This window comes from Arvicola amphibius, chromosome 7 (assembly GCF_903992535.2).
Source record: "Arvicola amphibius chromosome 7, mArvAmp1.2, whole genome shotgun sequence".
NCBI lineage: Eukaryota > Metazoa > Chordata > Mammalia > Rodentia > Cricetidae > Arvicola > Arvicola amphibius.
Genome location: NC_052053.1, coordinates 55363835 through 55388731, shown reverse-complemented (window position 1 = coordinate 55388731; position 24897 = coordinate 55363835). Strand labels below are relative to the sequence as shown.

General features: G+C 49.2%; 4 protein-coding genes across 7 annotated transcripts in view; 2 read left to right on the top strand and 2 right to left on the bottom strand.

The window, feature by feature from the left end:
• The first annotated feature begins 560 nt into the window (after positions 1 to 560).
• On the top strand, positions 561 to 5488 carry Wdr38 (WD repeat domain 38). The gene is made up of 10 exons (XM_038338079.1): positions 561 to 707; positions 2466 to 2561; positions 3154 to 3274; positions 3962 to 4078; positions 4157 to 4254; positions 4451 to 4531; positions 4614 to 4745; positions 4855 to 5004; positions 5276 to 5323; positions 5405 to 5488. The coding sequence occupies exons 1-10, from the start codon at positions 561 to 563 to the stop codon at positions 5486 to 5488; spliced, it is 1074 nt and encodes a 357-aa protein (XP_038194007.1).
• Positions 5489 to 5662: 174 nt separating this feature from the next.
• On the bottom strand, positions 5663 to 9511 carry Rpl35 (ribosomal protein L35). 2 transcript variants are annotated; one of them, XM_038337883.1, is made up of 5 exons: positions 9362 to 9511; positions 8986 to 9122; positions 8804 to 8898; positions 8293 to 8374; positions 5784 to 5843 (listed from the first exon to the last, which is right to left on the bottom strand). In XM_038337883.1, the coding sequence occupies exons 1-5, from the start codon at positions 9362 to 9364 to the stop codon at positions 5822 to 5824; spliced, it is 339 nt and encodes a 112-aa protein (XP_038193811.1). In that variant the 5' UTR covers positions 9365 to 9511; the 3' UTR covers positions 5784 to 5821. The 2 variants fall into 2 exon arrangements, with proteins under 2 accessions (XP_038193810.1, XP_038193811.1); XM_038337882.1 differs by lacking the exon at positions 8804 to 8898 and having other exon boundaries at positions 5663 to 5843.
• Positions 9512 to 12391: 2880 nt separating this feature from the next.
• On the top strand, positions 12392 to 19129 carry Arpc5l (actin related protein 2/3 complex subunit 5 like). Its single transcript, XM_038337881.1, has 4 exons — positions 12392 to 12684; positions 16315 to 16387; positions 16937 to 17113; positions 18593 to 19129. The coding sequence occupies exons 1-4, from the start codon at positions 12539 to 12541 to the stop codon at positions 18653 to 18655; spliced, it is 459 nt and encodes a 152-aa protein (XP_038193809.1). The 5' UTR covers positions 12392 to 12538; the 3' UTR covers positions 18656 to 19129.
• A 591-nt stretch (positions 19130 to 19720) lies between these two features.
• Golga1 (golgin A1) overlaps positions 19721 to 24897 on the bottom strand; it is a 63354-nt gene continuing 58177 nt past the window's right edge. For all 3 annotated transcript variants that reach the window (XM_038337880.1, XM_038337878.1, XM_038337879.1), the window contains exons 20-23: positions 23980 to 24039; positions 23371 to 23544; positions 22887 to 22973; positions 19721 to 21795 (exon numbers count right to left, since the gene is read on the bottom strand). In XM_038337880.1, coding sequence (XP_038193808.1) covers positions 21715 to 21795; positions 22887 to 22973; positions 23371 to 23544; positions 23980 to 24039 — 402 coding nt within the window. In that variant the 3' untranslated portion in view covers positions 19721 to 21714. The remainder of the gene's footprint in view (positions 21796 to 22886; positions 22974 to 23370; positions 23545 to 23979; positions 24040 to 24897) is intronic.

Here is a 24897-nt window from a genome sequence, read left to right as displayed (position 1 = left end):
CACTGCTGCTGACAGAAGGACTGGGGTCTCTTCAGGGCCTGTGACTGGGGCTGCAGGGCTTGTCGTGAGCCTCCCCCCAGGGTCCACCGGGCACTCTTCACCCCCAGGCAGCAGCTGTGAATCAGGACTGACTCTTCAGGAGTGAGGAGAAGTGATTCCCACGGATGCCCTGGCTCTTCCCAGTCTTCCAGAGACAAGCCCTCACCCTGGCTCTGGGCTTTCCTGCTGCCTTGCTCATTTGAAAATGACCTCAAGATGCCTGGCCTAAGGACTAGAGGCTTCTGTTTTGTAAGGCTGGGTCTTAGAAGAGCACTGGCGTGTGTTTAGCTTTGTGATGCAATAAGCCACAGAGCAGGGGACAGGGAGAAAGGCCACTGCACTGGCCTAAAGACCGACATGGTGGGGACACAGTCCCCGAGAAGATACGTGCTATGAAATGCCTCCCTTGGACTTCCTAGGTGTTGTTAGGGGTGATGGAAAGCATTTCCTGGCCCCAGGAGCAATCAGGTAGCTGGAGAATGTTTTCAGTTACAGGGTTTTGGATCTGAGTACTTCAGACCATGGGGCAGGGCCTGAGTCACCATCATTCCTGTGACCTCCTTAGGAGTCCCCAGAGACTGCACCTGCCCAAAATCAGGGCTTGCACACCTGCTGGGCATGAAGCCCCTGGCTGCCAGGCCTTCTTTACAATACGAGTGTCCCCAGCTGTAGGCTTAGCAGGAAGGGCAATTTGGAAATCCGTATTTGGAGGAGGGTTTCTACCATTCACCACCCCGAGAGGCAGCGCTCCTCCTCAGGAAACCTGTGAGTGCCTGCTTTACATATATATGGGCTGCTGGTCCTGGTTCTATAAGAAGGTAGGTTGAGCAAGTCAGTAAGCAGCACCTCTCCATGGCCTCAGCGTCAGCTCCTGCCTCCAGTCTCCTGCTCTGTTTAAGTTCCTGTCCTGACTGCCTTCAGTGATGGGACTGCAATGTGGAAGTGTAAGCCACTTAAAAACCCTTTCCTAGCTGGGCATGGTGGTGCACACCTTTAATCCCAGCCTCGGGGAAGCAGAGGCAGGACAGCCAAAGATATACAGAGAAACCCTATCTTGAAAAAACAAAACAAAACCAACAAGCAAAAAACACAAACAAACAAACAAACAAAAACCCTCCAAACTCCCTTTGCTACCTAGTTGGCGTTTGGTCGCAGTGTTTCATGACTGCACACCAACTCTAAGTAGGATAGGTGGGGAGGGTTGCTAGAGGCAGAAAGTCAGGTCAACAGGCCATGCCTGAGCATAGGAGAGGCCAGGGATTTTGACTTCTGAGCACTCTGTCTTTGGGAGTCATGTGGTGGGGAGAATCTTTTTAATCAGCACAGACAGGTCTCTGAGGAGCCATCTTGGTGACTTGGGCCCTTTGGGAGCAAGGACGAGGGTGGGCCCGGCTCAAAGCCGCCATTGTCGTCCCCTTACACGCCTGACTGTCTAGAGCCTAAAATAGAGCAGGACTAGAGTGGTCCCGTGAGAAGATTCTGGCAAAGGGCTATGGGGGAAAGGGAATGAGTCACTGCTGGGAACCCTTGAATTTGACACTCCCAAAGCTGCCGCCCTGCCCAACCCCACAGTCTGAAATTCACAAGGGGGAGGCCTCCCACACCCATCCCTGCTCATTTTCGTCTGGTAGGAGAGCTGGGAGCCTTTTCTCTAGTCTCAGCTCTTTGATGAAGGAACTGAGGGACTTGCCCATGCTTCATCCCCCTGGGAGCCTGTTTCCCAGAGGTACAAGAAATCAGGGACCTCAGACATCCGCTGTGAGGTGGTGATGAGAGAACAGACTAAGCCCAGGACCAGCACTACTCTCCACCTCTGTATTTCTTTAGCCGTCAGTTTCCACATCTGTAAAGGTTTGTTCTTTGCACGTCTCAGGTCAAGCAATCCATGTGCGATCCTGAGAGCTCCTGGGACCTCCCACCTGTACCTCCTACCCCAGGCCCTCCTGTTCCTTGCATCCTGAGATGCAAGGGTGGAGATGGATGTTGTCCCTAGGCCCAGAGCCAGCTAGCCACTTCTGGCCAGAAGTCTGGCTCTTAGTGGATACTACCATGTGCTAGCGCTACCCGTCCCCCGCCCTCCGCCGTGTTTGACTCAACTAAGCACCGGGCAGTGGTAAATTGGATCCTGTTCAGCCAGTTGAAGGAGTCAGTGGGGACTTTGCAGCTGGGTGTGTATCTGGCGCGCCCTCTAGAGGCCACTCTGCTCAGATTCTTGGCCCAAGGTCATAAAGACTTACTGGTGTCTCCTGCCATCCTACTGGCAACTTAAAAGGTCTCTATCACAGCCGCCTTACACAGAGGCTTCCTGGAAACCTCCCCGACTGCGGCTGCGCACTCCGCCCCATTACCATGGAGACTGCTCGTACACAGCTTCTCTTAGCCTTCCACCTTGTACCGACCCTCCAACGGGACTGGTGCCCGCTTAGGAGGGCCTGGCCCTGTGGCGGATGCCCATGAACATCAAGGCCCCAACAAAGCTGGCCGTGGGCAAAGTGAGGTTCTTCGGTCAACACCGCGGGGAGGTGAGCCCCTTGGGCTCTGACCAGGCTTAGTGGGGTCTCTCCAGAGCTCAAGTATAGACTCTAGGATTATCTTTTCTCTTTGGTTTTTGAGACAGGGTTTCATTATGTGGCTCCGGCTGTTCTGGAATTCATTATATAGACCTACCTCTGCCACCAGCGTGTTCGCCAGGTTCTTTTTTTTTTTTTTCCTGTTTAAGGGTTTCACTATGTAGCTGTTTAGCTAGAAATTCTCCATGGATCTGTTTGTCTTTTGAGGCAGCATAAGGCTGCTCAAAATGTAAGCTCAGACTTCAGCCAGTTCTGTCCTCTCTGGTGCTGGGATTGAAAGTCTGCACCACTATGGCCAACTTGTCAATCTTCTGTTTTTTGTTTTTCAGAGTTTCTGCCCTGGAACTTGCTTTATAGACCAGGCTTGCCTCTGTCTCTCAAGTGCTGGGATTAAAGGCTCAGGCCACCAGGCTAGGCTGAAATTCACTTCCTGATTTAGAACTTGCTTTAGGATTTGGGTTCCAGCCTAGAGTTTATACCCTCACCCTGGGTTCCTGGGCAGGTTAGAGCTGAAGGGACCAATAACATTGTTTCTGACTTCCAGGTCAACTGCTCTGCCTTCTCCCCTGATGGCCAGACCCTGCTCACTGCCGCAGATGATGGCTGTGTGTATGTATGGGAGACCAGGAGCAGGCGGCTGCTGTGGAGAATGGCAGGCCACAGAGGTGGGACTTAGCCACCTGGATCCTATCTTGGTGACCTAGGACTTTGGGGGAGAGGGTTGGAGCAACAGGGGTGGGAAACACCAAACCTAACACTCAAGGGACCCAGCCACTCACTCTGAGACCTGGGCTCAAATCCTGTTTTGCTTTTTTGGAACGATTTGTGTAGTTTTGGCTGTCCTGGTACTCTGTTCTCGCCTGCCTCCTGAGTACTGGGATTAAAGGTGTTTGCCACCCATGGCCCAGTCAGATCTTATTTTCTAATCCCTAGACATGCAGGCCAATGGTACTTATTCTCCAGAACCTTCTATGGCAGAACTACACCCCATTCCCCTCCATCCCCGATACTCTTGGACTTCTCTAGAAGCCTCCTCTCCCAATGGGATACATCAGTGTTTGACTTGTTTCACTTCAGCCTTATGTCCTCCAGGCTGCCTGTCAACCCGTACATGTGAACTTTTTGGACTGTTTTCTTGGTCACAGGATAGATAAGCCTGAGGGAATTGATGGGACAGGTTGACTACCACCAAGCCAGAGAACCTAGGTGGGCAGTGCCGGTGTCACAGGAAGGAGGGGTCTGAATCTGATGATCCTGTGTTCCAGCTGCGCTCAGGTCAAGCCGCGAGGCTAGAACCAGATGACAAATGTCAACCGTGGGCAGGACAATGCCAGTGTTCCCTGCCTCTTCAGGCCCAGTCAAGTTCTGCCGCTTCTCTCCTGATGGCCGCCTGGTTGCCAGCAGCTCCTGTGACCACACTGTGCGCCTGTGGGATGTGACAAGATTCAAGTGTCTGCATGTGCTGAGAGGTAAAAGGGCCAACTTGCTTAGGCTCCTTTGTGGACTGTGTCCTGTCCTCTTCCCCACCTTTGGACTGGTGTCTGCAGGTCACCAGCGGAGTGTGGAGACAGTCAGCTTCAGCCCTGACTCAAGGCAGCTGGCATCAGGTGGCTGGGACAGGCAGGTCATTCTCTGGGAGGTACAGGTATGAGAAGATGGGGCCTGGGTCAGAGGTATGTGCTTCTCCCTGCACGGCGGGTCCCAGCCCGCACTGCCTCTCCCTTCTCTGGGAAGGCCCAGCAAGCTCACTTAGGCCAGTAGCCCCAAAGGCTAGGCCTAGTAAAGGACCACAGGCTCCTGGGCTGCCCCCTCCATCTCTGTAGCGCAGACTCTCTCTACAGTCTGGCCACAATGTGCGCCTCTTGGCTGGGCATCGTGATTCTGTGCAGAGCAGTGACTTCTCCCCCACTGTAAACGCTTTGGTGAGCCTCATCCCGGCCCCACCCTGTCAGTGGCCACAGGAGTGGTTAAGAGCTGGCTCATACTCATGGTCACTGCCCACAGGCCACTGGCTCCTGGGACTCAACCGTGCACATCTGGGACCTGCGGGTGGCAACCCCAGCTGTCTCCTACCAGAAGCTAGAGGGCCACACTGGCAACATCAGCAGCTTATGCTACTCAGCATCTGGCCTCTTGGTAAGTCAAACTACCTGGGCTCCAGGCCGGTTCCTGTTTGTTCCCAGACCCTCAAGGGTGCAGGCCACTGTGTGGTTCATTGTGAGTTCACTGAGGGGTGTCTATTTAGGCATCTGGCTCCTGGGACAAGACCATCCGCATCTGGAAGCCCACAACCAGCAGCCTTCTTTTCCACCTCAAGGGACATGCCACCTGGGTGAAGAGCCTAGCCTTTTCTCCCGACGAGCTGAGGCTAGCCAGTGCTGGTTACTCCCGCACAGTAAGTCCACCCAAACCCAAGGTACCCCTCCTCCAAACCTTAGCCTTCCCAAGTTAGATGATGCCAATAGGCCTAGCTGCACAGCAAGGGCACAAAGGACTGGGCTGCCCCACATGGTGGCATCAACAATGCTAACCTATGAACCTTTAACATCTCTGTGTTAGAGGCTATGTGGGTGGCACTTTAAAGCTTGCCCACAGAAGAGCCCAGGCCAAGCCTGGAATTTGGGAGCACACTGACAACTCCCAAGTCTGCCTGTTTTTACATCCAGGTCAAAGTCTGGGACTGCAACACAGGAGAATGCTTGGAGACTCTAAAGGTAAGGTACAGTGCGGACCAGGATCAGTGCAAAGACTGGCAAGACCCGCCAACCCTGACTCTGATGCTGTGCTACCCACAGGGCCTGCTTGATGTTGCCCACGCTTGTGTTTTCACCCCCGATGGCAAACTCTTAGTGTCAGGGGCTGCTGATATGGCAACATGACAAGCCCATTGCTCAACTCTCAAGAACCTATTCTGCGTAACTTACCACAGAAAGCAGTCACCAGGATCTTGGCTGCATGCAGGGATTACCCCATCCTGTCTGTCATCCACTGTAGCTAAGTGGTCACCTGGTCCCCACCCCACTGGCTCCAGGTACAAAACAAGAAGCAGAAAGTTAGCCAGTCTTGCACTTTATTGCCCTTCCATTAGGCCTTGACCGCATACTTGCGCAGCGGGTACAGCCTCTCCTTCCGCTGCTGCTTCTTTGTCTTCAGCTTCTCCTCGTGCTTGGTGAGCCGGCGGCGCATGGCTCTAGTTTTCTTGGGTCGCAGGTCTAGAGGCTTGTACTTCTTGCCCTGGACAGAGAGTGAGTCTGAGTACCAGGGGCTACTGGGAAGACAGTAAAGCAGGAGACTACGACAGGACAGCAAGTTGGACGGCACGCAGAGCTTTTCAGCTGGGAACTGCCAATAGGCTACTTGTACACCATGACCAGAGGGCTAAATTTCACTTTCCTATGTATCAATTGCCAATAACTAAGTGAAAACCACAGCACAATCTAAAGGGCACAACACACACTGGGGTTGTGATGACTACTATTAACTGGGTGGTCCTCCAGGCACAACCTTTAAGGGAGCTGTCACCTTAATCTCCTAGGCTTTTCCAAGTGTTCTAAAGCATTAGTTCCCCCACCCCCAGGACACAGGACAAGCCGGGCGGTGGTGGCGCACGCCTTTAATCTGCACTCGGGAGGCAGAGGCAGGCGGATCTCTGTGAGTTCGAGACCAGCCTGGTCTACAAGAGCTAGTTCAAGGACAGGCTCCAAAGCCACAGAGAAACCTTGTCTCGAAAAACCAAAAAAAAAAAAAAAAAAAGAACTTCAGGACAAAATGGCCTCCAAAGCAAGCTCCCCAGCAGTCAACAAGGCACGCACAAGTCTTTAAGAATATGTCACCAGCCAGGTGCTGGTGGTGCACGCTTTCAATCCCAGCACCTGGGAGACAGAAGCAGGGCGATCTGAGTTCTAGGCCAACCTAATATACACAGAGAAACTGTCTCAGAAAACAAAACAAAACAAAAAAAAAAAAAAAAAAAAAAGAAAGAAAAAGAAAAAAAATAGCGGGGCTGAAGAGACGGCTCAGCAGTTAAGACCACTCACTGGCTGCTCTTCTAGAGGTCCAGGATGGCTCACGACCATCTATAGTGGGACCCGAAGTCCACTTCTGTCATGCAAATAAACCAATCATATACATAAATATTAAATAAATCCTCAAAAAAAGTGTGTAGTCAGGCCGAGCAGTGGTTGCCCACACTGTTAATGATGGCACTCAGGAAGCAGAGGCAGCCAGATTTTGAGTTCATGGCCAGCCTGGTCTACAGAACAAGTTCCAGGTCAGCCAGGGCTACAAAGAGACCCCGTCCTCAAAAACAAAAAAGAGGGCTGGAGAAATGGCTCAGTGGTTAAGAGTTCAATTCCCCTGCAACCACATGGTGGCTCACAAGCATCTGCAGTGAGATTTGGTGCCCTCTTCTGGCCTGCAAGAATACACGCAGGCAGAATACTGTATACATAAAAAAACTTAAATCCCTTTAGCAGGGTGTTGTGCACGCCTTTGATCCCAGCACTTGGGAGGCAGAGGCAGGCAGATCTCTGTGTGTTAGAGGCCAGACCAATTTCCAGCTACACAGAGGAAACCCTGTCTCGAAAAACAAAAAAGTTGCCGGGCGGTGGTGGCGCACGCCTTTAATCCCAGCACTCGGGAGGCAGAGGCAGGCGGATCTCTGTGAGTTCGAGGCCAGCCTGGTCTACAAGAGCTAGTTCCAGGACAGGCTCTAAAAAAGCTACAGAGAAACTCTGTCTCGAAAAACCAAAAAAAAAAAAAAAAAAAAAAACAAAAAAGTTCCTGCAGGTGGATGGAGGACCCCAGAAGGCTGTGCAGCATGGGGTGAGAGCACAAAGACACCTCAGGTAGGCCTTATCCATGCTCCATTCACCCACTCGCTTAGTGAGTCACATTCCCACAGCACCCACTAAACAGGCTTATCTACTGTTCTTTATGAACAGGTGACTAGATGGCAAACAGCGCCCACACAGCATGGTGCCTGCAACCCAGCAGGGAGCCAGGTTACCCTGGTCTACAAGGTGAGACCTGTTCTAAAACGAAAAAGCACAACCCCCAACCTTTTTGTGGTTTGGGAGTAGCTCAGTGCTGGTTTACTTACTTGCCTGACATTTGAAACGTCAGGGTTTTAGACACCAAGCACCACCTAAATAAAAAGCCATCTTCAGTCACATATACGCCAAATGCTGAAATGCCACATGTATACGGAGTCATGGAGAACCACAAAAAGTTTCACCTAAGTTCAGTTCCCTGACTGACAAGTGCCTGATCCTCAGAAATGAAGGAAGATTCCAGACCTGCCCAAACCAAAATTTCCTCACATCACTACAGCTTTCTGATTGATATGCCAAATCCCAATACTAATGTGCTCTACCAGATGGCTTCAATTAAGAGGAGAATTATCTTAAAATGATGAGGCTCCCTCCAGAACAGTTTCTTCTGGAGACAACAGGAGTGAATCTGCGTGGCTCTGCAGCCTTGCTTCGCCTCTACACGGCAGGACAAAGGTCGAAGAGGGGCATGGGTCCCTCAGTTTATCAGCAAGTGCTTGGCAGGTGAGACAGAAACAGTGACAGAGACAACACCTGAACAGCCAGAGGCCAGGGTTCCAGCTCCAAGGCGCAGGCACCCTTCCTCCCACGTACCCCCAAACCTCTCCACAACAGCTCCAGCCAGTGCTCACCTTGTAGAATTTCCTGAGGTTTTCCTTCTGAGTCTGGTTAATGACGGTGAGAACACGGGCGATGGATTTGCGGACAACTCGTCTGTGAAAACAGATGTCTGTGAATTCCAAGTGCCAGCTTACGTTGGTTCTCCCCAAGTCCCCATCTATATCACCTAGTGGGCAAAGTCCTAGAGGTGAGGACAAGTTTGTCAACAGGCTCTCCAGAGACATGTGTACGGAAAACTAATGCAGCTAAGACAACGAGAAACGGTCTTTAAACCCAGGCCAAGAGCTTATACCAGAGGCTATGCTATGAAATGGTAGCTATTTTAGCTTAAGGAAGCACACCGTGGAATCAACAGGTGTGCAGAGAACACAGAAGTAGGCTGAGAGCAATTTGTCAGAGGGCATAGGCTGGAGGTCTCAGCACGTAAATTTCCTTATGTTTTCTCTACTCACCCGAATGGAGTACTGGTGGCATCCATTAAAGCCAACCCATGTCCTCTTCACAAGCCCCCTTGGTCCTTACCATGTTCCTCCAGTCCTCCTACAACCCATGCCTGGATCCAGGCGGGTGGCACCGCTACGCGCCTTCCGGAATTCCCAGTTTTTAAACTGCGTAAACTGGCCAAGGACGATTGGTGGGAAAAAGCGCAAGGGGCCAAGGCAGAGAAGGGTGTGCACCCAGCTAGGACCTCAAGGGTCACTTACATCTTGGAGAGCTTGGACGCGGCGCCACCTGTCACCTTGGCGACGCGAAGCTGGGACAGTTCCACCTTCAAGTCGTCCAGTTGTTTTAGCAGCTCCTCCTTCTTCTTGCCGCGCAGGTCCCGAGCCTTAATCTTGGCCTGTACGAGAGGCGACTCTGTGGGTCACCGAGCGGAAGCTTCCGCTTTCACCGCGACCGACCGAGGGACCGTGAGCGGGTAGGGTACGCGGTCTGTAATGGCCCGAAGCAGGGCCAGCCGTACAGAGCCAAACCGCAGGCCTCGGACGCTCCTTGCGTCCCCGGCTCATCCCCCGCGCCCCGCGCCGCCGTCCCCACGCGTTCCCCCACTCGGATGGCACCAGATTCCCGTGGCCTCACCATTGCTGCGTTGCTCACCGCTGAGGCCGCCTGGTCCGAGAGAAAGAGGAAGAAAAGGGGCTGACTTCCCTAACTACTACCGGGGTGGCGCCGAGCACGGCCAATAGCGTCACGGTATGGGAGGCCCGCCCCGCCCCGCCTGTGCGCAGTCGTGTCGGAGGTGCCCGCCCCTTCTTGGGTATCCTGCCCCGCCTACGTTGGCTGGTCTTTAAGCTCTGCGGCTGGTCAAACTGAGCTTTGGGCTTTGCGTCACTTGGCTGTAAATGGCGTCGTGAAAGTTGCAGCCGGCCACTCAGTCCTTTTTTCGGGAAACCTGCCGTTCCCTGCCCTGGTCTCCTCTGAGCCACTCGTTGGTGGATCTGTGGGTACGGAGGGCATGAGGTGTGGGCTTAATTCTTTGAAAGTTTGAGACAGGATCTCACTTATGTCCGTGGCTGGCCAGGAATCTTCCCAGTGCTAAGATTGCAGGTGGTCGCCACCATGTCCCGTGTGGTGTGTGTGTGTGTGTGTGTGTGTGTGTGGTGACGGGGTGTGTCAGAACAACCTGCGAAATTTGGTTCTCCCTTCAACCACGTGGATCTTGGTTCCGAATTATGTAGCCAATTCATATATAAATTGAAAATGTACCACCACCTGGCAAGAGATTTCGATACTGACAATACAGTCAAATTCCAGCAAGAACTGGTGAAGACAGTGTGGAATAGTACAGATCACATTCCAAGACTATTTTGGATTTCCAGTTATTGCTCTAGGTCTGGGCCCTGTGTCACAGCCCTGTGACTCCAGCACTCAGGCAGTGCAAAAGGAGTTAGCAGTTAGCGTGTTGGAGGTCAGCCTGGGATGTAGTATTGAGAGACCCTGTCAAACAAGGGCTGGGAGTTTGCTTCTGTGGTAGAGTGTTTGCCTGGCATGCACAAGGCTCTGGATTCAATCCCCCAACACTGAAATATGAATAAATAAAAACAACTCCAAAATAAAAGCTACACGTTGACATCTTGGTAATTCCATTCCCACCTTTGGTCGGATCTCTTCCCTGTGAGACAGTCTTTGAGGATTAGAGGAGCTAACCTGACAACCTGCAGAGCTCCCAAGCCCAGACCTGATATGTAGAAAGTATCATTGATGTTAACATGGTTAATGTGGCCACATCAGAGCAACACAGACTAGGTCTGCTAGGTATCTGTAATGTGAACGTATGGCCAGGGGTGTCTGCGTGGGGGGAGTGTTGGGGTAGCACACACTTGGAAGGCAGAAGCAGGTGAATCTCTGTGAGTTCCAGGACTAGCTTGGTCTACAGAGTGAGTTTCAGGACACCCAGGGCCACATCCCAGTGCTGGGATTAAAGGAATGTGCCACCACCACCTGGCTTAACCCAAATGTTTTTTTTTTAATACGGCTGTTAGAGGTCCATTTTAAAAATTCGGTTAGAAATTGCCACTACTCTCTCTTTACAACTTCCAAGACTGTCCCATTGAGTAAAGACAGAATCACTTCCCTTTAAGAGACTTACAGGTACTGAGTAATTTTCTCCTTAACACTTTGCCATTCCTGATGTAATATAAAACAGTTTTAAAAATTATTTTATGAATACCATGGATGTGCAGTGCCAGCAGAGGTGACCAGATATCCCTGGATGTGAGAGCAGCAAGTCTTTTCTGTCTTGAGACGTTGTTTCACTAAATGCACAGTTTTTTTTTCTCTCCTCAAGAAGGGTTTCTCTGTGTGGCCCTGGCTGTTCTGAAACTCACTATGTAATCCAGACTCGATTTGAATTTACAGAGATTCAACTGCCACTGCCTCCTGAGTGCTGGGATTAAAGGCGTGCACCACTACTGGCCTGCTAATGCAGGATTACAGGGGTGCACCACCATGTCAGATTTCATATCATGAACATGAGGTACATTTCATTCACTCGATTATTATAGGCCATTTCCATATTAAACCTAATTTCTGCTACTAAGTTTCTCCTGACCAAGATATTCTAGAGGAGGGACTGGAGAGATAGCTCGGCAGATAAGAGCACTGGTAGCTCTTCCAGAGACACCGGGGTTCCATTCCCAACACCCATATGACATGGTGTTTTGCAACCAAGCACTTAATTCCAGGTTCCCCGCGCCCTCTTCTGTCCTCCAGTGGGCACTACAAACACATGCTGCAAAGAAATACTTGCAGGCAAAGCAGTCAGATAAGTAAAATAGTAAAAAACAAACAACAAAAATCTAAGATGTTCTCCCCAGAACATCTTTATAGTAGCAGATATGATTTTTTTCTGCTATCTTATGACCTGCCTGCGTCCCAAATGTCTTCTTAGGTATGGGGCAGGAGAATAGGTAAGTTTTGACGACTTCCAGCAACTGAGACTTTTAGCATCTATCTACCTGTCCCCATGAGAGCCTGACTTTAGCATCCCAAGGTATGGAGACACCATTCAATTAGAAGTATGCAAAGCAAGAACCATGTTTCAATTACTGATTTTTGCTCGAGTAAGTTTTCGTACAATTACTGAAAAGATTCATTTTAGCCTACAGCTGAAATCAAGAGAAACCAACATCCTAGGCGTTCTAGATACTGTCCTCCTCCCATCAGTTCCTAAATTTTGCTGCTTTCGCCTCCTAAAATACGCCTCTTCAGTCAGGATCGGCCTTGGTGAGTACAGAATTTTTTTTTTTCTGGAGCGCCCGCAGGGGTCGCTACATCTTCAAGTAAAGTTGTCATCAAACGTCCTGTCAGTGGGTTCTATGTAAACGCCGTTAAAACCCTTTACTTCTTTTACAAAGTCACTTTTATGTAACCGGACAGCAATCCTCTTGGGGGTCAGTGCGGTTGGCATTCAAGGTTGCGAGGCTCGGGCACTGCGCTTCACGCCCACTCATCTCTCAGCTCAAGGGTTTCATCCTCGGGAGCGGAGAGCGGCGCCGGCGCCGGCGCCCCACGCCAGTGGCTGGGACGAGGAAGCAGAAACAGGTACTGCCCGACCGCACCGCACTAACGTCTCACCGTCAGGCAGTCTGCCCCGCCCACAGGAGCTTCCGGTTCCGGCGTGGCCCGGAAGTGGGCGGGCGGTGGCTGTGCGCGGAGGAGGGGAGGAGGTGCCGACCAGCCGCTTCCCGCCCCCGAGTGGAGCGGGTGAGGAGCGGAGTAGAGCCGAGCCGGCTGGGGGGCCGCCGAGCTCCCACCATGGCCCGGAACACGCTGTCCTCGCGCTTCCGTAGGGTGGACATCGACGAGTTTGACGAGAACAAATTCGTGGACGAGCAGGAAGAGGCGGCGGCGGCGGGCGAGCCAGGCCCCGACCCGGGCGAGGTGGACGGGCTCCTGCGGCAATATCCTTCCCGGCGCGGCCGCTCGGGCTTGGCCTTCTCACCCTCTTGCCCCAGCCCCTGCCCCTGCTCCCCACCCCGCCCGGCTTCTGTCAGTCCCGGGGTCCCCGGGTCCGTCGTCGCTGGCCTCAAGCCTTCCTCAGCGGCCCTGGAGCTGGTTTCACTCCTCCGCCCGGTCGCGCTCCGCATCCCTCGGGGTGGCCAGGCACGGGCCTTGGTATCCCTACATTTCTCCTTGCAGGAGACGGGGCCATTCCCGGGCGCTGATCCGTGGGAGGGTCGGAGATGAGCCACCTTGGGTTCATTGAGCAGCCACGGGCACTGCCCTCCTGCACCTGTCTATGGCTTTTTTGGGCCGGATTGCAGCCCAGCGTGAAAATGGTGGGTGGAACGTTGGAGATAGACAGACCAGAGGGCGGGGGTTGGGGAGGGGGTGAGATGCCGCGCCGCCTTTTCTCACCTGTCACCACATTCCTCTGAGCACGTTGGGCTTAGAGCCTTTATGGGCCGAGCCTTATTCAACAAGTGATTTGCGACTCTCCCATTAAGTGCCTTGTGCAGGAAGCGTGGGAAAAGCTGCGATCAGAGGCTAAGAAATGCCATACAGAGTCAAATATAAAAGTGGCTTCCCGGCTGGGACCAACGTTTACAACAGAAAAGTAAAAATAGAGGTGACTGGTACAGCTGGCTTGGACTCTTAGTAGTTTGAGCACCACAGGAAACTGACTTACTCTCACAGGAAGATTTTATTTTCTTTATTCAAATGGTTTGACGGGAAGTGTGTACCCCTCCCCCGCACCTGCTAGGGCAGGATTGGAGACTCTTGCTGTATATAAATCAGGTTCTGGTTGTTTAATGAGTTGACTCAACCTGGGAAGTCAGGCCTACTGCTTTTGGGAGGAGTCCTGTATTTCTTCTCTAATATAACTTTAAAACAACCCCTCCAGTCAGGAGTGCGCTTTCAAACGTGGAGATTTCAAACTTGTATTTCCTGCACCATTCAGATGGTTAAGTGGGTTCATGAGAACGGAGGGAAGGTTGGTTGTTAGTGTGGTGCAGGGGATAGAGCATTTTATGGGCACTCATTATTGACAAGGCTCCGGAGTGATGCATTTGGCCCAGAATCCTAATTATATTGATGAAGAGAAGGGGCCTGGTCAGCTGTTGCCTTAGTATTGTTGCTGCTGGGACTTGTTGAAAACTCTGGTTGGTTTTTTTTTTTTTTTTTTTTTTTTTTTTTTTTTTTTTTGTTTGTTTTGAGGCAGCCTAGAGGCATTGGCCTCAGCTTATAAAGAAGATGGTTTTTACACTCAGTGACAGTTTCTGAAGCCTTGTTACCATGGAGAATGTACCTCTTGGGATTAGGAGAAGGTAGGTTAGCAGATGAAAAGTGAAACCCTAGCAGATGTCGGGCAGGTAGGGAGAAGGATGGAACTAGTAATTGAGTCCCTGCCAGGTGCCAAGTGTTGAACTTTGATCGTTGTATTCAATCTGCAGAACCTCATATGAGTCTTGGAGAGAAGGGCAGAGATTTGGGGGGGGGGGCAGCTAGGGGGTTGTGGTTTCAGCACTGTGCTGGGAATTGTCATTATGGAAGAGCAGACTGAGGAAGTAGCTGGCTCTAACCTGCTTTTCCCTTCCATAGGTTACATACTCTCAACCTCAGCATTCTTTTCCTAAATGATAGACAACTATGTTGGCCTCACCATTCAGCGGGAGCTTCACTGGGCACACATCTGGTCCTCTATAGCTAGTGGCAGCAGATTGTAGAGAGGGCTTGGGTTTGAAGGTCATTGTAGCTTCGTGACCTTGGGCAGGAAATTCCCCTTCTGGCTCAGTTTCATCGTCTTCTAAGGAAGAAGTCAGGTTTTTGTCCCAGAGGATTTTTAGATTAAGGTGAAAACCTGAGTGCATCTAGTCCTGGGTCCAAGACCCTGGGGGAGCTTTCTCCACTCTGGTAGTTTCAAAGGATCTTTGGAGCTTCACCTTCACTGAGGAGTGAAGCAGCTTCTGCTCCTAGACTCTGGGCTACAGAGTAATGATTTTATAGTCCTCCCCATCCCCCACCCCAAGAAATTTGGTGAAGTTTGGTGACATTTTGATTGTCATAGTTTTAGGATGTTACTGGGATCTTTGGGGTGGAGGCCAGGGAGGCTGTTAAGCATCTTGCAGGGCACATCAAAGAATCTTCGGTCTACCATGGCTGTAGGGCCATGACTGAAGATAGTCTAGAGGGTTCTTCAGTTGCCCTGCTTTCTGAGTGTGCTGGAAGCTATCTGGGTATGGAGGTAGTTTAGTAAACTTTGTGTGATTGCAAAAATCACCCCCTCTGCGTTCCTTATTCTACCCAGCAGTTGGGGACCCTTGATTGTCAGTGGCTGCAGAGCTTGCTTGACAAAGAGCTGCAGGCGGTCACTAAAGCAGTACTGAGCCTAACATTTTTGTCCTCTTGGACTAATCACATCATTTGTCCTTCCCCATCATTTGTTTCGTAAATGAAATGGTGTTAGTCCACATGTAGGACCCTACTTATTGCCTAGGGATGTCAAATTAGAAAGCTTATGGGGTTATCTGGCTGTATCAGGACTAGCCTTTGTCGAGGAAAAGGAATTCTAAAATTCTAAAAGGTAAGGGTGGTGCCTGTCACTGTATAAGGTAGATCTGACCCAGCATAGTGTGGGGAGTGGCTTGCCTGGTGACACAGACCAGCTTTTCAAGATGGCACTTACTGGGGAAGCTGGGAATTCAGGCTTGCACCAGAGAGGCTAGTTGTTCACACATGGGGATTGCTGCATGAACTGGGGTGAAGACCAGATTGGGCAGTCATTCCTTGTTCTATTTTTGAAGTTTTTTTGGCTTCAGCCAGTGTTTCACATGAGTAAATGAAAGTTGGCTGATGTAATTCAGTTTAAAATAGGTGTCACCTTTGGGCACATAACCTACTTTGTAATTTTCATTTGTGTGCTGGGTATTCAGAACTCAGCAGTGAATGTGGAGTTGTGAGACAAGGGAGCAAATGGCTCATTTTGTGGGCTACAGTGGGACCTTGCTGACCTAGAACCCCCCACTCCCTTCTGTTTTGAGGCAGGGTCTAACTGCGAAGCTTTCTCTGGCTGGCCTTGAATCTGTCCGTCTCTTCTTGAGTGCTGAGATTTAAGGTGCTGCTGTGCCTGGCCTGGGAGGTAGACTTGCCACAACTTGATTTCTTCTAGTTTGATGAGAGGACTGAAGAGTTAAGATGTATTTATGTTTCTATTCTTCCCTTAGAATGAGTGAGAACTCCTAGTCTACTTGTGCATGAAGATCCTGTAGGGCAGACAGTGCCTAGTACTGAGGAGGTCATGTAGGCTCTGTCAGGTTCTATTACAAAAGTGGGCAGGGTTTGAGGAGGAAAGTCCAGGGAGATATGCAGGAAGAGCTTGCAGGTTAGCAGAGGTATCCTCCACTCCTTCCTCTAGATTAGGGAAGCTCAAGGCTATAACAGGCTGTGCCTGCCTAGAAGAGGTCAGCAGGAGCCAGTTGGTGATACAGATAAGATCCCTTTGATTACTCTTGAGCTGTTTATGAAGTAAGGTCATTAATGAGAGCATGGACATGTTTGAGCTTAGCCATCCTTAACTGGCCTTGATGCACAGGGGACATGCTTCGGGCGTTCCATGCAGCTTTGCGGAACTCTCCAATCAACACGAAAAATCAAGCTGTGAAGGTAAAGACTCTGTGCTGCAGCTCTGCCCGGTGCTGTCAGGACCAGAGCTTTGTGGCCTCAGCACCAGCATTAGCTCCTTGGGGCCTGGACAGCAAGTCTACATCAGTGGGAGGGAGGTGCTACTGGGCATTGTTTTCCACTGAAGTCCATTCCCCAGATACTGGTGCAGTAGGTTGCTTGATAACCTTGTAATCTGCAGAGTCTAAGGCCTTACCGATGTATCAAAATTAATGACACTTGAGGCTGGGCTGAGTTCAGTGGTAGAGGGCTTGTTGAGCATATGGACTGCCCTGGGTTCAAACCCTGACACCAAAAAAATCATATTCACCTGCAGTAAACTAATTGTTCTCTTGACACTAAGTGGAACACTTGCTTATAGAAATATGGTATTCAGTGAAATGTAAAGCCAAAGAAGTCGAGCTCATCTGTGTAGCTCTGCTCTAGACCAATGAGAAATGGATGTTGTTTGTCATGTTTTGTCCAGTGGTATTCTGTAGCAGTGTTAAGATTGCAACTCCTGGCCTCACTCACTTTTTCTTTCCTCTGTAGGACCGAGCCCAGGGTGTAGTCTTGAAAGTACTCACAAACTTTAAGAGCAGCGAAATTGAGCAGGCTGTGCAGTCACTGGACAGAAATGGCATCGACTTGTTAATGAAGTACATTTATAAAGGATTTGAGAAGCCCACAGAAAATAGCAGTGCAGTGTTGCTCCAGTGGCATGAAAAGGTATGTGCGACTACATTGCTCCACTGCAGCTCTCAGTTCACCCAGCGTTCATATTGTCATGTCAGATTCAGAACAGATGTAGGATGGTCTTATGGCCACTTAGGAATGCAGGCCTAAGCTGTGATTTTGTAGTTTCTCTGCACGCTGGAAGCACCTCATCAGGACCTTCAAATACTGGCAGTCATATTACGTTTGCGTATTAGCTGTGGATTTAGGCTAGGCAGGACAAACTACGATTGATACAGGACACGAGGCAGGTGGCATGGTGAGGTAGGAAGGGGCTTGATGTTTTCTTTGATTGTGAAAGAGCTGTTACAAAGAGGGAGTTGACGACATGTTAGAAATGCAGGCCCAGTCTCACTGGCAGTTGGCAGAAATCTGAGTCTTTTAATATGACTGTCATTCACTTGAAGCGGAAAAGGCTTTTTTGTCCTTTACTTGAAGGGTATAGGGCTAAGGCCATATGCCAAGCTTTTGTCCTGCTTATGTATCAGCTGACCCCCCCCCCCATAGTACTTAAGCAAATATACCCACCAATCTGTGATGAATAGTTTTTTTTTAATTATTTATTTTTATTTTATGCACATTGGTGTTTTTCTGCATGTATATCTGTGTGAGGGTGTCAGATTCCCCAGAACTGGAGTTACAGCCAGTGCTCTGAACCGCTGAGCCATCTCTCCAGCCCTCCATGAATATGGTTCTGGCCAAGAGGTTCAGCATGGGATTTTTTTAAGGGTCTTATGTAGCTCAAGTTAGCCTCACATTTGTTTAACTGGGGATGGCTTTGAATTTGTGATGTTAGTGCAGAGATTGCAGGCATGTGCCACCATACTGCGTTTATATGGTGCTGGGATGGAATCCTGGGCTTCATGTGTGCTGGCTGGATACTCAACCACATCTTGAGCTTGAGATTTTTTCCAATGCTAGAGGCAGAACCAGGGTTCTGGTATGTGTTAGGCAAGTGCGTCACTGAACTAGACCCCTTCGCAGTACTGAGTTTTAAGAGTGCTTTTATTAGTAGGTCAGTTTCCAGCCAAGTGTTGGGCTATGGCCTATGGTCCTCTTGGTGGGCGGTGCCTGAGCTCAAAAGTTACTTGTGGTGGTGACTCTCAGGTGGTGTGGTAGCCAGGTTCTTTCATCCCTATAAGGTGATTCTTTGTCAGTCTGTCACAGGCTCCATGGGCTACTGTGCATGTTCATGGATAGGTAGGTACTGGCAGGCTGAAAGCAATGAGCTTGTTACAAGGAAACTTGGGCTCTGCTTTGTGCTTGGGGTCCTAAGCCATTTCTGTTGCTTCAAGAGTTGGCAGCATTTGGGACTCTTGGCTCCACGTCAGCGCTCTCCCTAGAACTTGATCTTTCTCAGAAAGTCTGTGACATGGTGGGATTTAGGTCTGGGAATTAACTCTCCAGGTGAATGAAGCTCCCCTCTGGCCAATCAGGTACCCTTTGACATGTATCCTTTTCCTGTTCCCACAGGCCTTAGCTGTAGGAGGACTAGGCTCCATTATAAGAGTTCTCACAGCAAGAAAGACTGTTTAAAAAAAAAAGAATCATATTATCTTGAGAAGAATTTTGGATGCCCAGGCTGGTGAAGAAGGGACTGACAATGGACCATCTTCCTGAACTCCCAACTAAATATTTCAGGAAACATATTTGCTGAAATGTATTTTATTTTTAGGTGGAAGGAGAAATTGTCTTATTGTTTCCTAAATTCTTTGCAGGATCAGTGTCTCTGCCTTTGTCTATAGAGTAATACAGAACTGACACTTGACTGTCAAGACTGACTGGCCAGGTCATGTCAGGTGCACCTGTGTGTCCTTTCTGTTTGCCATGGGGAGGGACTATTGTTGCAGGTGCAGTTCCAAGGGCTGCTGTGAAAAGGAAAGCTTGGGTTCTGAAGTAGAAAACCTGAGAGTTTGTACAGACACTGTCTTGCAGAGAAGACAGGCTGTCTTGGGTTCATTGTAAAGTGCCTGCTGCATCAATAAAGCTCTTGGCTTATTTGTCTATTCATTTCGGTGTGTTCTCTCTATGTTAAATGGTAAAGAAAGGGATGGTAATGAATCATAGTTTGATGGTTTGGAAAGCTGATGTGGAAGGTGTACAGGTGTCCCTGTCCTGCCATCCCTGGGGGGTTGGCAAGTATGGCAGAGCCACTGCTATGCCACACTGACCACACTGATGGATGCTACCAAGAGGCATTTTGCTGAGTATCTATTGTTTTTTTATTTTTTTTGATTTGTATGTAATTTTTGAGCCTACTTAATAAAATGTCGAACATTTAATTGATTGAGGCTTCAAAGGTCATCTGTTTGTGTGATTACAGTTAGAATAGGGCAGGTTCTCTTGTAGGGTCTGATGTATTTATTGCAGAAGTCTTTGTCATGCCTTGACAACTTTTCTTTCGAGACTAAACCCCAGCAATTGAATTAGCTATTAGCCATAAAGCAAGTGTTCCTGGGTGTTATAACCGCAGCTTAAATGCTGGCAGAGGCTTCCATTTCATATTTCTGCAGCTCTGTGGCCAAAGTACCATAAGCCTTGTCTTTCCCAGACTCTCCACAGAAGCACTGATGCTTGAACAGTAGGGACAAGGCTGTGGGCTTTGTTAAATCACATGTTTATTCACTTCAAATCTGGGGAGTTTGCTTTTCATTTTGAAAAACAAACATCTGTAGCCCTTGAAAATTTAAATACAAAGCCAGGCAGCACTTGAGGCAGAGGCAGGCAGATCTCTTGAGGCCAGCCTGGTCTACAGAGTGAATTCCAGAACAGCCAGGGCTACACAGAGAAGCCAACCCTACCTTGAAAAACAAACCATATCTCAAAACCATATCTCAAGCTTTATCAAGTAAAACTCACTGTAGTTGCATCTTGAAGAGCTTTAATCAAAAAGTATTGCACCCACAAATGACTCAGCTACAGCAGTTCTTAGATAATACCATTCATCCCTATTTACATGGGTAGTAAGGTCACAGTCCAGTGCTCACATAGAAAGGGCTACACATACTGTCTTGTCACCAAAGTTTATAGAAGGAAAGTGCACCAAGCCACTTGGAATAGCTACTGCACTCTTCTAGTGCTGGAGGAGCTCAACATGCAGCAGGAAAGCCATTTAAATGAGTGGACCCACAACACACCTCAACCTGCAGGCAGAGGTGTGTGAGAGAGAGCTAGACCAGCTCAAGGGGCTGAGGGTTGAGAAGCCTCAGGCTTAGAAAGGGCTTCTGAAGCTGGGATTGCTGGGAAAGGAGGAAATCCTACTTGGTGGAGAAGCTACATCTTCCTCAGTAAAAGTCACAGAACAGTGGGACTCTGGTTTTATGTCCCCACTAAATGGGAAGGAGTACCCTAAAGGGAAACTAAGAGCCAATGCCATCCTGATTTAGAAGGCAAATGCCGCAAACACTTGGATTTCTATACAGCACATTATATGTATATACATACATATGTTGACCTTAAGCTGAAAAATTTACCTAAATGGTAACTTTAGAAGCTCCAGTTATTAGTTTGCTAATAAAACTTTAATCAAACTCAAATTGTTTACCTTGAGATCTGATGTGGCTTATCCAGAACAAGTATGGAAATGAACACAAGTTTCTTGCATCAGCTAAAACAGGTGTGTGATATTAAGTGCGGCAGCTGGCTGGGCTGTCTAGATGCCACCTATAATGTAGTGTTAAATACTGGGGTAGGGGAGTGAAGTAGAAAAAGTGATTGGCTTTTGTTTGGTGGTAATAAGACAGAATTCAGAGCAAAGCCAGAGAAACTCCACTGCTCCAGAGAGGCAGGTGCCACAGAGGTAAGCAAAATGACAAAAGGGCATGCATCCTGGCACAAGGAAGACCTGGTGCTCTGGGTCTCCTTCTCAATGGATTTTATAATACAGAAGTCATGTTTATAATAGTGAACTTTTGCTATAAAAAATAGTTTAAAATGGTTTACCAGCAACCCATCGAGACACGTACATTCATTAAGAAGGCAATTGAGTGTATTTGGTGCTATATGTAGAGATCTCCCTTTATCTGCTTGCTAGTTTTCTTAGGACTGGAAAGTTGCGTACTCATCAGTTCACACTGGCCCCGTTATCTATGAGATGGACACATCTCAAGTTCTAGGTGTTTGGGGAACAAAGTGAAATGATAATTTCTTGAGAGACAACATCACAGAGACCCCCCGACTGCTAGTGGAAGTGGACTTCAAAGTTGGCTTTTCTTTTTCCCCGAACTGGCTCCACCTTCAGTCATGTTACCACTGTTTGATAATTAGTTGTTACCTGACATGCCGATCACTTCAATTTTAAGTGCTAATGTTAAAAGAGGACTCAAGTGCAGCGGGCCAGAGCTGGGACATTAGCAGCACTGTGAAGACCTGGGCAGAACCCAGATCGCTCTTGTTTGGTGACCAGAATGACAGGGCTGGTTTCCTTCTGAAGTTCATACCAGCTTGCAGAGAGGTGGGCTTAAGGTCTTGTAAACAGTGTCTAGACACTTGTACAAAATACTGCAATTACAGCAATGAAAAACCCACCCAGTCCGGTGTGTCAGTGTTCTTTCCACAGAAAGTGTCAGCCCATGTAGCTCTATCCTTGGGTGGTTCTAGGACCATGGTATCCGTGGGTTGGAGATAGACGGCCGGATGCTGCCCTTGGGAGCTGGTTTGGATCCAAACCAAGACATCTGCAATTGAAACAGAAAAGGCTTCTGAGCTGAGAAACAACTGGGAGCAGAAACAGCCCTTGTCTTCCAGTCTTCCCAGCCAGTCATAGGAGTAACCAAGAAGCTTCAAATAAACTGGTCTGCAGGGCCAAGCGCCCAGATCAGGGAAGGAGATGGTAGAAAGGAACTGCACTGATGAGGAGAGGAACTGGAAGAGGTTTCTCGCATCCTATTACAGCATTTATGCAGATGCCTTAGCATTCTCATGAGGTTTGCTCTGCTGGTGACTGAACCCCAACCCAGAAAAAAAAATGAAGGAAACAAACCGAAACACTGTTAAATGTAGGAGCCAGGCTAGAACTAGAGCAGGAGAGGAAGTGCCATCAATGAAAATGCAGTGATAACAAAGTCTGGCATCTGGCTGTAACAAAGAACACTGGGCTAAAGAATATTCTTTGGGGGCTGGAGAGATAGCTCAGTGGTTAACAATTCCCCGGCAACCACATGGTGGCTCACAACCATCTATAAGGAGATCTGGTGCCCTCTTCTGGTGTGCTGGTGCACATGCAGAGGACTCATATATAAAATATAAATAAAAGAATGTTTTTTGAGGGGCTGGAGAGATGGCTCAGTGGTTAAGAGCACTGACTGCTCTTCCAGAGGTCCTGAGTTCAATTCCCAGCAACCACATGGTAGTTCACAACCATCTGTAATGAGGTCTGGTGCCTCCTTCTGGTGTGCAGGTGTGCATAGGCAGAACACTCTCTACATAATAAATAAATCTTTAAAAAAAAGGAATGTTTTTTGAACTGTCTGGTCAATTTCATATTACAAAAGCAAATAAGATGCCGGACAATGGTGGCTCAAGCTTTTAATCTAACACTCAGGAGGCTGAGCCAGGCAGATCTCTCTGTGTGTTCAAGGCCAGAACAGGTTCCAGAACAGCCAGAGCTACATAGAGAAACACTGTGTTGAAAACCCAAAACAACAACAAAACAAACAAACAAAAAAACAAGCCAGTAAGCTGAGGTATAGTTGTGCTGGCTGGTCTGCCTCAGGTCTGGATGCGGCAGTACTGTGCAGCAGTGGGAGCGGCAGAGAGGGACGCTCACCTTATACTCCAGAGTCTCCTTGAGCATGTTCTCTTCCTCCTGTGAGAAGTTCAACAGCACTGATACTGCCTTTATGAGATGAAAAGCCTGAAAAACAAAACCCGCTTTTGCTGGCACAGGCATTTGGGGAGGGCATGTAGTTAAGGGGCTAACTGGCAGCACTTCCTGTTTGCCTGGGTTCACAAGGGTGAGGAGGTGGGTGTAGCTGCAGCCTTTTGAGTCCCGTCTCACTTTGGGGACTGAGAGCTGAGAACATTCTCAACAGCCACCCTGCTTTTCATGCTGTACAGACGTTTTCTAGGTCTTTAGCTTCAGCAGCATTCAAGCCAGGATCCAGAGGGGGAACCCATATCTCCCCAGGAGCCACTTCCCATCACGGTCTGCTCAGCAGGTCAGCACTGAGGGATGAGGGGAAGAAGGCAGAAGGAGGCTGATGGAAGCCATGCAAGCCCAACACCCAAAAAAAGCAGTTGGAAGTCTTTACCTCGGATTCTCGACAGGACATGAATTTTAAAACAACATGTTTAAGGTATTCAAAATTGATCTCTCGGGCATCAGTCAGGTCAGCATTATTGGTGACAGCATTATTGGCCATATTTGGTATCTCAGGGCCTGTCCTCTCCCGGACCTCAAAAAGCTCACTGTCAGGCCTGATTTTCTGAAAAGCAATGGAAAACGTGCCAGGTCAATTGATTCTCCAGACCCAGCTGTGAGACGAGCTGTGAGCAGCTCGACCAAGCCCACATCACTGGGCAAAAGGGCACCTGACTAGAAGGAAGTGCCTGACATGAGGAAGGCTCAGCTCTTCTCTTGGGGTCAGTGGCTGAGAGGAGGGAACTAGGTCATGTTTGTCTATTTATGTGAGAATGCAGGCAGAAAAGGAGAAGGCAGATTCAGACCTCCTGCCCAAGGTTGCGTGGTCACAAGAACGCTTCTTCCCACCAGTCCACACCTGACTTCTCAGAGAACCCTCTGCAATCAACCGACAGAGAAGCCCAGGCAGCTAAGGACCGCAGGAGGACCAGAGAATCCGGGGGCATGGGAGGGGGGAGATGTGGGGCTGAGTGCATGGAGGGCACAAGCAGGCACTCACCAGCTCCTTCTGCAGAGTCTTCTTAAGTTCCAGCATCCTCTGCTGCATCTGCTTCATAATCTGAGGTGACCCCACCCCAAAGCCAGCTGTCAGTGCTATGTCAGGAGGCCTTGAGAGGCCTTGCTGCAGGCTCATTCTCAGGGGCCCCTGGGCTTCCTTGCTGCTGCTCCACCCTTTGCCTTCCCAAGACCCAGGGGGGCCACAGTATCATCACATCCTTTCAATAGAACTGTCTCCACAAGCTGGTGTGCTTGGTCCTCAGGCCTGCTGGCAGTGCCCACACATGTGGAGCATGGTTCTGTAGAACCAGTTTTTAAAACTATGGGGCTTTTGCTTTCAGTTGTGTCAGATTGCCTGGGACTGGAACTGCCATGTTATGCTGAGAACTGAACCCAGGTTCTCTGTACGAGCAGTGCTCTTAACCACTGAGCCACCTAAGCCCCTCAGATTCCTTTTTTTTTTTTTTTTTTTTTTTTTTTTTTTGAGACAAGGTTTCTTTTATCTAGCTCTGGCTATCCTTGAACACTGTAGACAAGGCTAGCTTCAAACTTAAATAAATCTGCCTGTCTCCCAAGTGCTGGGATTAAAGGCGTATATCAGCACTGCCCAGATACTTGGGAGGCAAAGGCAGGCAAATTTCTGTGAGGCTAGCCTGGTTTATAGAGCGAGCTGCAGGACAGCCAGGGTAACAGAGATAAACCCTGTCTCAAAACAAACAAACAAACAAACAACAACAACAACAACCCAAAATAAAAAAAGGGAAAAGTTTTAAAGATTTTTTTTTTCAAGACAGAGTTTCTCTGTGTAGCTTTGCAGCCTGTCCTGGAACTTGTTTTGTAGACCTGACTGGCCTTGAATTCACAGAGATCCACCTGCCTCTGCCCCAGAGGATTAAAGGTGTGTGCTACCACTGCCTTA

Excerpts from the sequence above, each read along its gene's own strand:
- Arpc5l (XM_038337881.1), top strand. The coding sequence starts at position 12,539 with ATGGCCCGGAACACGCTGTCCTCGCGCTTCCGTAGGGTGGACATCGAC. Across the intron at positions 12,685-16,314 it reads GTGGACGGGCTCCTGCGGCA|AGGGGACATGCTTCGGGCGT; the intron begins ATATCCTTCCCG and ends GCCTTGATGCAC. Across the intron at positions 16,388-16,936 it reads CGAAAAATCAAGCTGTGAAG|GACCGAGCCCAGGGTGTAGT; the intron begins GTAAAGACTCTG and ends TTTCCTCTGTAG.
- Wdr38 (XM_038338079.1), top strand. The coding sequence starts at position 561 with ATGGGGCAGGGCCTGAGTCACCATCATTCCTGTGACCTCCTTAGGAGT. Across the intron at positions 708-2,465 it reads CAATACGAGTGTCCCCAGCT|GAGGGCCTGGCCCTGTGGCG; the intron begins GTAGGCTTAGCA and ends GTGCCCGCTTAG. Across the intron at positions 5,324-5,404 it reads AATGCTTGGAGACTCTAAAG|GGCCTGCTTGATGTTGCCCA; the intron begins GTAAGGTACAGT and ends TGCTACCCACAG.
- Rpl35 (XM_038337882.1), bottom strand. Across the intron at positions 8,375-8,985 it reads GCGTCCAAGCTCTCCAAGAT|ACGAGTTGTCCGCAAATCCA; the intron begins GTAAGTGACCCT and ends CTGTTTTCACAG. Across the intron at positions 5,844-8,292 it reads ACCTCAGGAAATTCTACAAG|GGCAAGAAGTACAAGCCTCT; the intron begins GTGAGCACTGGC and ends CTCTCTGTCCAG.